The sequence below is a fragment of the Octopus bimaculoides genome, chromosome 1 (genome assembly GCF_001194135.2).
Source record: "Octopus bimaculoides isolate UCB-OBI-ISO-001 chromosome 1, ASM119413v2, whole genome shotgun sequence".
Taxonomy (NCBI): domain Eukaryota; kingdom Metazoa; phylum Mollusca; class Cephalopoda; order Octopoda; family Octopodidae; genus Octopus; species Octopus bimaculoides.
The window spans coordinates 106021394-106034445 of NC_068981.1; the positions used below are offsets into that span (position 1 = coordinate 106021394).

The following is a 13052-nucleotide window of genomic DNA, read 5'->3' on the forward strand; positions in this document are numbered from 1 at the left end:
CATTGGATTATTTTTTCTTTAATTCATCAATTAAAAAAAATATCTCATCTGGGTGAGATTAGATTTCAAGTGTGGCTGTGTGATAAGAAGTCTGCTTCTGGGCCATATGGTCTCAGGTTCAATCCCACTGCATGGCACTTTGGGCAAGAGTTTTCTACTATAGCCCTGAGCCAGCCAAAGCCTTGTGAGTGGATTTGGTAGCTGGAAACTGAAAGAAGCATGTTGTGTGTGTGTGAGTGTGTCCTTGTATTTTTCCCCTACCACTGCTTGACAACCAACGTTGGTTTGTTTACGTCCCTGTAACTTGATGGTTCAGCAGATCAGACCAATAGAATAAGTACCAGATTTTAAAAACCAGTACTGGGGTTGATTCATTCAACTAAAACCCTTCACAGCAGTACTCCAGCATGGCTGCAGTTCAATGACTGAAACAAGATAAAAATTATCTAATTCACTACCCTAAATAACTGTTCCCCAATCACCATCACCCTCTTTTCTGAGATTTTTCACAGAGAGGAAACAGAAAATACAGCATATGTGAGGGTATCTATTATGCTTAAGAATAAAAAACAAAAATGATTTCCAAAGCTAATTTTTGCACTATCTTTTTTGTTTAAATTATTATCCAAAACAAGCCATAAATTCTTTACCAAACTGCCTAAGTTTATTTGGAATTTAACTGATTCTTACCTTGGTAACTCTCTAGCCATTTGTTGTAATTCATTAAGAAAGAAATAGTGCTTTTTTTGTAGAAGCTCTTTTCTTTCAATTTCTGAAGCATATGTATCCTCCATGGCTGAATATCCAAGTATAAAACTACATTCCTTTGAATAACCTAAACAAATAATAATAATAATAATAATAATAATAATAATAATAATAAAACCAAGCAAAAGAACGGCAGACAGATAATCATAAATACTATAAAATAGTTGATTTTCGAGTTACACACACACATACTACTATGCAACACCCCTTCAAAAACATACAGAAATAAACTCATACTGTAAATACCAAATAAAATGAACAAAACGCACAACATGTGCCATAGAAAGTTGATACCCAACAGAAGAACACAATCAGTGCAACATAAACAACACAATATAAAAAACTAATACAACAGAAGACTCAAACAAAACATACTAATACAATATAATATCCCCAAAATGCAGCACACACCACCCAGCCAGCACGGAGGTGCAACAAATGATGCAATAGAAACTTGCTTGAAACTATCAGATATTGAAAAATCATAGTGGTGATGACGATGGTGATGACGATGGTGAGGAACATTACCTTACCTCAGTTTATGACAGACAAGAGTTTCCGAAGAACTCTGGTTGTAACAGCGAAAATGAAGCTTTAAGGGAAGGCCTCTCACTTGGCAGTGGATCAGTAAAGATACAGACTGACCACAGCTGTCATCCTAATACAGCATCAGCAAATAATAGAGTAAGGAGGAGGAAGTGGACCAGTGAAGAAAACAGGATAGTGATACAGTGCTACTTAGAAAGTGAACCTAGAAGGGGCTATAGAAAATGGATGTTAACACTTTGGGTAGAGTAGGGAATGTTTAAAGTGACAGAGCAGAGATTAGTTGATCAAGCTAATGCTATTAGGAGAAGAAAGTGGATGACAGAATTGGAGGTAGAAGAGATCACAAGAGAACTGGAAAAGAAAGACTAGGCAGTGGGAAAGACAAACAACAACATAAGAACTTAAAGAAGAACTTAAAGAAGAACTTAAAAGAAAAAATAATAATAGTGCTACCAATAACGAAGTGCCAACTAGTATCAATGATTTAAGTGATTTAAGTAAGGAAGGTCAGAAGATTTTAGATGAGTTGGAGGAAGTAATGAGTAAAGAGGTAAGAAAAAGATTGCCAGCATTAAAAGGTATCAACAGAAGGAAGCTACAAGAAATGACTAGGAAAGTAGATTCTGTTATCAGTAGGACAGATACTAAAAATATAGGTGACACTAATTTACTGATCTATGCAAGAGGGGGAGTAATTACCAGAAAATCAGATATCTTACAGGGAAAGATTAAAAAAGAGCAAATGTGGAAAAGAAGACAAGAAAATAAAATGAAGCCTTTAAGACAAGATTTGAGTAGAATAGAAGCCTGGAAAACAAACAAGTTAGGAGCCACAAGATGCAAATCTTGCCTCAAGGAAAGATACTTAGTGAAAGAGAAAGGATTTGGGACAATAATAGAAGAGTTGAAACAGTGTAACATAGCAGTAGCAAGCAAGCTCCCAGATATCACAAAAGAATAGATCAGTATTAACAGAATAGATTATTTGAGACAGACTAGAGGAGATTTTATGACCAAATAAATAGTGGAAAACGAAGTACTGAAAATGAGAAACCTAATACAGAGGAAGCTAGAAAGTTCTGGAGTAATATTTGGGATAAACCAGCCAATCATAATGTAGATGCAGTATGGTTAGAGAAAGTGAGGAAAGAAGTAGTGAGTGAGAAGCAACCAGATCTAAGATTAACTAATGCATTAATGAGTAAAGTGTTAGGAAAAATGTCGAATCGGAAGGGCCTAGGACCAGATTTAGTTCAAGGGTACTGGCTAAAGGAATTCAGTAGTTTACATGGGGGGACTGAGGGAACAACTTCAGGATTGCCTTAATGGAGGAATAATACTAAATTGGATGACTAGAGGGAGGATAAGAGCAAGGGTAATACAGCCAGCAACTAGAGACCAATCACTTGCTTACCATTAGTGTGGAAGCTGTTAATAGGAATGCTTTCAGAAAGCATTTACAAGCACCTTGACAAGCAGAATTTACTACCAGAAGAACAGAAAGGTTGCAGGAGGCTAGAGGAACGCAAGATCTATTATATATAGACAAAGCAGTTGTAAATGAAGTAAAAAGAAAAATCTAACAATAGCATGGATAAGTGAATGTTTAAGTATATTCAGTATAGCAGACAACATAAGAGAATAAATTAGCTGCAGCATGAAGAAATGGAAATTAGATCTATACTCAGGTGACACACTCTTCGGGAAAGTTAATATCAAAAGAGAAATTTTCCTGGGGGACTTGTACCCTTTAAAATTTGCCTTATGTTTGATCCACCTCAGTTTAGTATTAAGGAAGGTAAATGCAGGGTGTCAGTTTAGAAATAGTAAGGGAAAAATTAACCATTTGCTCTACATGGATGATCTGAAGCTTTTTAGTAAGAATGAAAAAGAGAGATTCCCTAATACAGACTGTAAAACTCTTCAGGAAGGAGGAGAAATATGTTTGTGAGTTATTAACATCATACCCTGAAGGGATGAACAAAATGACAGGGGAATTTCATCATATTTACACAAAACTGATTAAATATTCTTCCTTTTTTTCTTTTTGCCAGTTGTAAACTTGAAAATTGAAGACTGATGATGTCATTCTGTCAATATTGTTCAAACCAATAAAATATCTATTGTAATTGCATCACACTCTTCTATTGTCTATTTATCTTTGTGAGGAGTTATAATAAACCTTTTAAAATAATAATAATAATAATAATAATAATAATAACACACGCCAGAAAAGGTCACAGAAAACGAGAAAGCAACCATACTCTGGGATATGCCAATACACACAGATAGAGAAATTAAGGCAAATAGACCAGATATAGTTGTCAAAGATCATGAAGAAAAAAAATGCTTTCTAATTGATGTATCAATACCAGCAGATGACAACGTTTCTCTAAAAGAAATGGAAAAACTTTCAAAATACAAAGACCTGGAAATAGAGGTAACTCGAATGTGGAATCTAAAAACAGAAACAATTCCTATCATAGTAGGTGCCTTAGGTATAGTAAAAAAATATTCAGACAAATACATAACAAAAACACCAGGACTTACAAATATATATAACATACAGAAAATTGCACTACTGGGCACTGCACACATCCTACGCAAAACACTTTCAATACTGTAACCATAAGAGCATCACAGCAAACCACAGCACATATCCAAGGCGCACAGAGCTGCGCTTGGTAGTGAAGTAAAAGCACGTTATAAAACTAAAACTACTGAACAATAATAATAATAATGGTTTCAAATTTTGCCACAAGGGCAATCGATTACATCAACCCCAGTGTCCAACTGGTACTTAAGTTATCGACCCTGAAAGGATGAAAGTCAAAGTCGAGCTCAGTGGAATTTGAACTCAGAACATAGCGGCAGACGAAATACCGCTAAGCATTTCACCTGGTGTGCTAATGATCCTGCCCGCTTGCCACTTTAATAATAATAATAATAAATGATGATGATGATGATGATATAATCACTCATGTCAATTTTGATGTATGTGTGTTTGAAGGAAAAGATTAAAAAAAGAAGGTTTAAAAATAAAAGAAACTGCAAAGCTTTTATTTGCAACGATGCATGAATACAATTTGAGTTCTGGGATGAATTTTGCTTTGAAGTCACAATGAGGACAAAGATGATTTTGATTTTATCTGCAGAACAGCTTTGTTGTTCTGCATGCACCTCAGATAGTCCTGCCTGAAAGCACTTCTATGCTTGTAGAGTGTCAGGTGAATCATGCTGAAACAACATGTCTGATACTCTGCTGAAGTTGTTTGGAGCTTCATCTGTTTTTACACAGACAGTATAAAGAGAAATTCGGTTCTCTGACACAAAATGTTGCAGTGAATCTCATTCACATTCTAGTGTACAGGAATGTGTTAAAAATGTACCACTTATTTTGATCTTGACAGCTTCATTTGATTATTCTGAATTAATTCCAGCTTAGTAAGCCTCTACACACATTAGCAAATGCCCTGTTTGCAATTTTCTCTATAAGAACAGAAGTTCCTGTCAAGCTTTGAATAATTTTGATGCCATCTATCACTGAGTAGGTAAAATCATACTAAAACATCATCATTTAATATTTGTTCTCCATGCTAGCATGGGACAGACAATTTGACAGGAGATGGCCACATATCGTCATCCTCATCATCCTTTAACATCCATTTCCTATGCTGGCATGGTATGGACGGTTTGACCAGAGCTGGTAAGCTGCACAAAGTTCCACTCTGATTTGGCTTGGTTTCTATGGCTGGATGCCCTTCCAAATGCCAACCACTTTACAGTGTGTGCTGCATGCTTTAATGTGCCATTGGCATGGGTGCTTCTACATGGCAGCAGCACAAGTGCTTTTTACAAGGCACCAGCACAAGACTCTTGCAGGCCAATCCTCTTCATCAGGGATGCAGCCTTCACATTTCTGCTGTGGATGATGGGTCTTTTTGATGACAGCAAGGTACTAGGTAATTTGATCCTTTGTTATCTTATCTGAAAGGTTTTGTATTTTGAGGTCATCCTTCAGTACTTCATCCTATGTCATCCTGGGTCTCCTTGTTCCACAAGTTACATCCACTTTGAGTGAATGGCACTTCTTTATAGAGCTGTCAGCATCCATCTGCATCACATGACCAAACCAGCATAGTCTTCTCTCTTGTACACTGCATCTAATTCCTCTTATGCTTAACTTCTATCTCAATACACTAACACTCTGTAGCATGTGTACACATACAGTACACATCCAGCAGACCATATTATATTCATAAATATATATGTATATATGTATATATATATATATATATATATATATATATATATATATATATATATATATATATATATACACACACAGATATCCTGTATATATACAGGTAGTGTGTGTTACACTCTCCTTGTCTTGACATGGCGTGATAATTGTAAACGAATGTCTCCATCATGCAAGCACTCCTTCATTTCCAATCTTTCATGAAAACGTGTCATATCACAGGGAAATATTACCTTACTTGGAAACAACTGCCAGATGGCGACAGGGAGAGCATACAACCATAGAAAATTTGCCTTAACAAAATTCCGTCTGACCCATGCAAGCATGGAAAAGTGGATGTTAAAACAATGTTGATGATGGTATGTAGACTTTTTAGTTTTATTACCATTAATACTTATATAAATTAGAAATTCTATGATGACAAAAATAAATAAATAATATACAAAATTCTCAATTGTAAAAGTTATAAATCATAAAAAACAACAGGAAATATTTGCTGGCTTGAATGAAAGAAAGAAGAATTTGATAGTTAAATGATGTAATGATTTGACAAAAACAGACATGAAAATAATGTTGAAGAGTTTATTTGTGGCTATATCCATACTGAAAGAATAAAACTGTTAATTAAGAAATATAGCCAACAGTTTTGATGCATCAGGTCAAAAACACAATAGCAACAAAAAAGCCAAAAATAATAATAATTGTCATTATATCAAATTTTGTACAGTTATAAAGATATTATGTAAAGGCAAATATAATTGATGGAATAAAAACTAGGGTGATCTATGAAGATTGACAACTAAATTTATAGAAAGCTAGTTGCTCAAATAATATATCTGAATAGCTTGTAAAATACTTAGAGTTGATAACATTTAATGTTGGCAATTAAAATGAGGTAAAAGTTGCATTTGGTATAATTGCACAAGATGCTTGATTAAGTGCCATTTTGGGGGGCAACCCAAACCATCTTATCAATGATTGTGGAATCAGATATTAAGGTCACTTGATATTCATGCTGATTTAATCACATGATCTGTTGAGTCTGATCATATGAACAACATTTTCTAGGAGGAAAAAAAAAACAAAATGATGAAATGTTTTTCTTCAGCAAGTTATTTTTTTTAAGGATAAAATCTAACTGGAACAACTATGCATGGATATAGTTGCCGTATGTCAATTTAAGGTTCAATAGGAGAAGAATCAGGTAATGATATAAGACTTGTAGAAGACTAGTAGGATGTCTAATAATAAAATATGGGACTGGTTGGTGGCTGAAGGTCAAAAGGTTTACATTCTGAGCACAAGTTTTCCAAATTTCTTGCTAGCTCAAGCTACATGTTTATTTTGAATTTAGTAATGATACATATACAAACATATACAACATACACAACATATACAAACATACAGACCATCAAAGGTGCCTCTATGTGGCCACTCAAGCTACAGGAAATAAATCATACTCTACCATCTTAAACAAAGAAAAGATATAATAGATAATACAGACTTAGATGTACTCCAAAAATATAGGGTGATCACCAGTGAAATATCTTTAATCACAAGTCTTTTAATCAGATTTGATCTAGGGATGAATGACAACAGACACAACCATTCTATATAGTTTAAGATTTGAATCCTTTTCATAGCATGATTGCCAAAGTAGTGGCATTTTTGAAAACCAATCTAGATGCATATCTTAAACTGGACAACTTTGTAGGAGTAACGTGATTAATAACAACATTGGAGTGATTTGACCATGACACATCAGTAAGAGCAATAAAACATAAGCAAGCAAAGATATCGATGTGTTTTCTATCTTCTATAATTTTAAGAAATTAAATAATAATTTCCCAGAATTTCCTTTTTCTATTGTTTTTCATTCAATATTCATACTAAGCTCACTCTGATAAGATTCTCAATTATTTACATTATTTACAACTGACGGATATTTGTCCTCATCTTGTTTGTTGTTAACACAATGTTTCGGCTGATATACCTTCCAGCCTTCATCAGGTGTCTTGGGGAAATTTTTCCTCAAGACACCTGATGAAGGCTAGAGGGTATATCAGCCAAAACGTGTTAACAACAAACAAGATGAGGACAAATATCTGTCAATTTTAAATAATGTTGATAATTCCACATCTCTTAAATATAGAATTGCAAGATTCTCAATATTTTGAAACAATGATACAACTATTATAGAAGACAAGAAGCAGTTAGCCAGAGTACCACAAGCATGGAGAAAAGACACAAAGCAGGAGAGGTCAAGTGACAACAGAATACCAGACCTCTATATCTTACAGATGAGTGGGCATGTCTTCAGGATAGATCAGACAAATCAGCATTGAAGAGGATGAAAAACAATAGTGTAACAAAAAAATCAAATTGTAACAGACAGTCAGCCAGTCAGTATGATGGCTGGAGCATACAATGTACATCATGCAAAGAAGGTAAAGTTTAATATTTTTTTACCTTACATTGGGGTTAAATTTTAAGGTCAGTATAATAAAACTCAAACTGACAAGACTGATTCCCAAACAAGCTGGTACAGTGATAAATGCCTACTGGTAGCATGTCTCATTATAGCACTATGCCTGACAGAGCTAAAAGCACTTTTCTGCATCTCACTTCATAATTACTTTTGGTAACAAATTCTGGTGAATTAATTTGTATGTTGTATGGATGGTAGCCTCACAACATAATGGAGCACCAATTCCTGATTATGTGGAAAGCAAAAATTAGGAGTGGCTAAATGACAGTAAATGTTTCCAATAGTAAATTGGAAGATATCCTTGTTGGAAGGTGGCGAGCTGGCAGAAACGTTAGCACGCCAGGCGAAATACTTAGCAGTATTTCACCTGTCTTTATGTTCTGAGTTCAAATTCTGCCGAGGTCAACTTTGCCTTTTATCCTTTCAGGGTCAATAAATTAAGTACAAGTTGTGTACTTGGGTCAATCAAATCGACTGCCCCCCCCCACACACACTCCCCCAAAATTTTGGGCCTTGTGCCTAGAGTAGAAAAGATATCCTTGTTAGTTTTGGTTAAGGTTGGGCGAAAATGAATTTGTTGAGATCTGGGAGAATGCCTTTAAAGATGGTATTAATAAATGTAGTGACAAATGAAATTGGTTGTCATTTTACTCCATACTGAAAAATAGGCTTTGATATGCTGGAGGTGCAAACTTTTAGCACAGGATCAAGAACTATCTACAAATGAAAGAATTGTATCACAAACTTTCTTGACACTGACTGATGAAATCTGCATGACAGAAATTAATTCAGTATTAGGCAAGGGAAGACTGGAGAAGCTGAAAGTTATTCCAAAGAGTGCCTGTCTGCGGGACAGAAAAGAAAAAAAACAGTACTGGAACTTTCATACCAAATTCCTGTAGTCTACCAGTGATGGTTAATTTGATACTTATGTCCTTGATATCAGAAGAAGGCATGGCTGCAGGAGCAGTAGTAGTTGAATTGTTGAAGGTTATTCATTGAAAATTTGGATTTGAATTATGTTTGTCATAGATAACGTATTATTGAATTTGTCTTGTAGAACCTGAAAATAGGAAAAGGATAAATAGCTAAAATGCCCCAGAGTTGATAGCATCATCGAAAGCCTTGACAAATAAGTTGGCTAAAAATTCAAAAGAGGAAGAGCCAGCTTGAATTTTTTGGAGGACCGTCTGGAGTTCCGTTTTGCTTTGAACAATAAACGAGAAAGTTGTCTGCCAGTAGACTGTCCTCAGAAGCAGAATAAATGTTAAGATAACTCAAAATTGAGCCTATCTTTATTTTTTTAGTCAAAGGTATTAATAGAGCAAGGGAAAACCCCCGGCAGTTACAATATTCATAACCTCCCTTAGTAAAAGTTTTAGATAAAACAGTTATAAAGTTTATTACAATAACAGATCCTTGCACAGAGTTTCACAGTTTTCACTGATATGGAAGTGAATTTTGGAAATGCTAAGGGGACAGGGAACTAGCAAACTGTTAATCTTTATCTCGTTTGACACTTTCGCACTAAAGGGAAACAACAGCGTCTGTGTTGTGATAATCAACTTCCACAAACAATTTTAAAGAATTATTCAATTGCCTATACAGTTCTACTTTTTGAAAGAATACGGTGTTTTGTGTTTAGGATTAATAAAAATAGCACGGCTTGGCTTTCAAAATAGCTTGGTTTGGGAAACAAAGCAAATTTCGGGAAGACGGGGGAATTAGTCAACGATTTATCGAGAACAATATTTGCAGTCGTTAAGGGACTTCAATGCAGCAGGTTTCGGAAACTATAATTTAGGGTTCTTTTTTACTTCACATTTTTTTTTTGTTAAACTTCAGCATCTGGAAAAACGTTATAATTCTGTTATAAAGTATGGTTAAAAGGATAAAGGAAGCAACATTTTTTAATTTTATTTTTTCACTGAATTGGAACCTTAAAACATTTTTATTAGCTGTTCATGCGAAGGGCATCAGTAATTGTATTTATTTGATCTTAGTGTGACACGAAGTTAAAATCTTTGAGAAACACAACCTTAGATTTTGGTTTAAACTTTAAATATAGATTTTGTTGTATATCAGAAATTTAAAACAGTAATAATATTTTAGATATCTCTTTTAAGGATAGCTATTTTGTATAATGGAAACACATTTTTCAATTTCCCGAATGTATAAACTATCTGCTTGCTCTTGTGCTTTAAAAAATGTTTATAACTAAAACTTAAGATGTGCTATCATAACGAAAACAAAACAAAACACTTTAGTGAAGAAATGCTAAAGAACAAAATCTATTTGTATATGAAAACATTTGATTTTGATTAAGCCTTGATTTCTTTTCTAATCCATTTATATTAAATGTATTCTAGGGAGAAACTTTTTTCACAAGAATATATTTAAATACCTACCAAAATAGGTGATCAAAATGTTTGGATTTAATATTTCACCTTCGTTAACGAAGGCATGGCATAGAAGTCACTTCCGTTTCCGGTAATACTGTCAAAAACAAAAACCAATGTTTTTAATTTCTAAAGTAAACATTCGGATGGTTATTAAAATGGTTGTCTGATTCTTAAGTACCTAAAACACTGCTGGAATATTCCTTGCTTTACTTTCATTCTCTCATTCAGTACTTTGCAAAACCCATTTGCGTGTGTGTCTGTCTTTTTTTTATTTAGAGAGAGTGTTATAATTATTTATTTGCGGGTGAGTGTTCTACAAACGTCTGTTTGTGTTTCTTTTATGTCTGTTTGGTGTAAGAGAACATTGAATATCTTTGATATTGAAGCCTACTCACATACACACGATATTTTAAATCATTATAAGAATATTCATTTATCCTTGTACTGGTTCTCTCTGCGAGGGATCGCCGGCATAACTACAATTTGTTGCTCCTCCGCCCCACCGATATTTTAAAATTCAATTTTACAGGGATATGTTTTCGAAGATACAGATTACAGTTTCGTTGATAACGCTGAATGTATAGTTTACTTAATGTTGATGATCCAACAGAAATCTGGAAAAAGAAATTTATGATGTAATGAGAGAGTTAACGGAAAATAGTGGTAACAAAGTTCAGGGTGAAAGTGAAAAACTACACAAAATTCACCTTTCTGTTCATTTTTTCCTAAGTTTATCAGCATAATAATAATTTACATCTTAAAAAATGTGTTTCCGAAAGATTTAAATTTAAAAGATATACTTTTTTGACGATATTAGAGGAAACGAAGTTATGGGCACCAAACTGTTGTTAAACCACTATTGTAAAGCATAACTTCAGTGCCAGGTAAAATATATAAATAATTAAAATAGTTGAAGCCTAGGAAATTAGTGATGCTCTGTATCGACAAATACTAAGAACGAAACGTTAACAAAAGACGGTAAATTTAGTAAATGTTTCGGGCAGTTATAAACTATTTTTACGTTAGAAATAAATAAATACATAAAATGAAGTCAGGTTTCTGTCACAGCAACTTATACTCTCATCAAATTTCTTCAACTAAATAAAATGTTATTATATAAACGAAATAATATTCCATTTTTATGACCTAAACTACAAATATTATATTGGCGGTGGGGAGGGGCACAATGAGGAATATTTACTGCATTTTTGACTTTGAGAAAAGGTATACTTTTTACGAATGTTCACTACCTTACTATATTAGCTAAGTAAACAACCTTCTCTAAAAGTATTAAAAACACTATAACATATACAGAACACTATTTCAGAAAATTATCTCCTTTCCCTTTGAGACAAATTTAGCAAGAGCAAAATGACTAAGACAAGGTAAGATAAATTTGCCTCTTCAATTCCCCATTACATTTGAACAAAAAACTCATACACATCAATATACATCTTTAGGCACCAGAAAGATAGAGATGCGACAAAAGTTTAAAATATGTAGGACAAATGAAAGAGGGTTGTGGAAAAATGACACATGATATGAAATTAACAAAACTCGACTAAATCTAAAGACTCAACATAAGATTTTCTCTATAACTTCATGATCTGCTGAAGTGGCTCTTCCCATACCATGCAGTTAAAGAGAAGAAATTATTGAAAATTAGTCATTATTCATTTGGATGTATTTTAGACATAATTTTTGGAAAATTGAAAATTATCAAATTAAACATTAGTGTGGGGAAAAAATTGACTTGCAATCCAACAGAGAAAAGAATTTTGATTGTTGAACACCAAAAATTATCCAGATATTTTATTAACAACCTCAATTGCAATCCAGTCAAAATTGAGGAAAAATTTCTTGAAAAAAAGTACTTGTCACCTGTTTCAAACTCTTTCAATTTCCAACAACAACAACAGCTATGCTGACCAATTTTTATTCCTAAAGATGATGCAACAGTACAAAATGATGATGCAATACATGCAATGTAATGATTTCAAACAGGGAGGGAGAAAATGAAAAATCAGAAATTACTAATTTTGCTCTACTTACCAATTTTACCCATCCAATCCCTACTCATAGCTCTTAAGATATTTGCAGTGTTTGAAAATTCTGTAACAGGACAGTCACCTGAGAGGTCATGGACAGGAAGTCAGAAATGCTATTGACAACAAGGAAGCACAATCATCAGTAAAGATGGGACAATCATGTATGTATGTATGGATGGATGAATGGATTAAGAAAGAGTGAGATATTTAAAAAAAAAATCACTGAGTTTAATTACTTGGGGACACTATGTGCATTAAAAATAATAGTTAGGTTAGCATTAGCATATTTAATGAGAACACTTCAGCATACTGCAACTGGCTTATCTCTACTGGTTATAGACCTATATGTCCACATCAGTAGAAGTTGGATTTAATGGGACCCCTGGACCAATAGGTTTTGGAGGCCCTGACAAGTTTGCTAATTCAAAACATAAGATAATAAAGAGGGGCTCTATTAAATCTAGGGGCTGCAAAACTGAAAAGGGTTGTAGTGGTGATTTGAAATTGAAATGCAAAGTAACTGGTCAAATATCAAG

General features: G+C 33.9%; 1 protein-coding gene across 3 annotated transcripts in view; it reads right to left on the reverse strand.

The window, feature by feature from the left end:
- LOC106872292 (protein DGCR6) overlaps window positions 1–12620 on the reverse strand; it is a 30621-nt gene extending 18001 nt beyond the window's left edge. The window contains exons 1-4 of one of the 3 annotated variants that reach the window (XM_014919229.2): window positions 12521–12616; window positions 10475–10562; window positions 8956–9129; window positions 691–835 (exon numbers count right to left, since the gene is read on the reverse strand). In XM_014919229.2, coding sequence (XP_014774715.1) covers window positions 691–835; window positions 8956–9022 — 212 coding nt within the window. In that variant the 5' untranslated portion in view covers window positions 9023–9129; window positions 10475–10562; window positions 12521–12616. Of the gene's footprint in view, window positions 1–690; window positions 836–8955; window positions 9130–10474; window positions 10563–12520 lie in introns of all 3 variants that reach the window. The other 2 variants (XM_052969019.1, XM_014919230.2) reach the window with 2 other exon arrangements.
- Window positions 12621–13052: the final 432 nt, after the last annotated feature.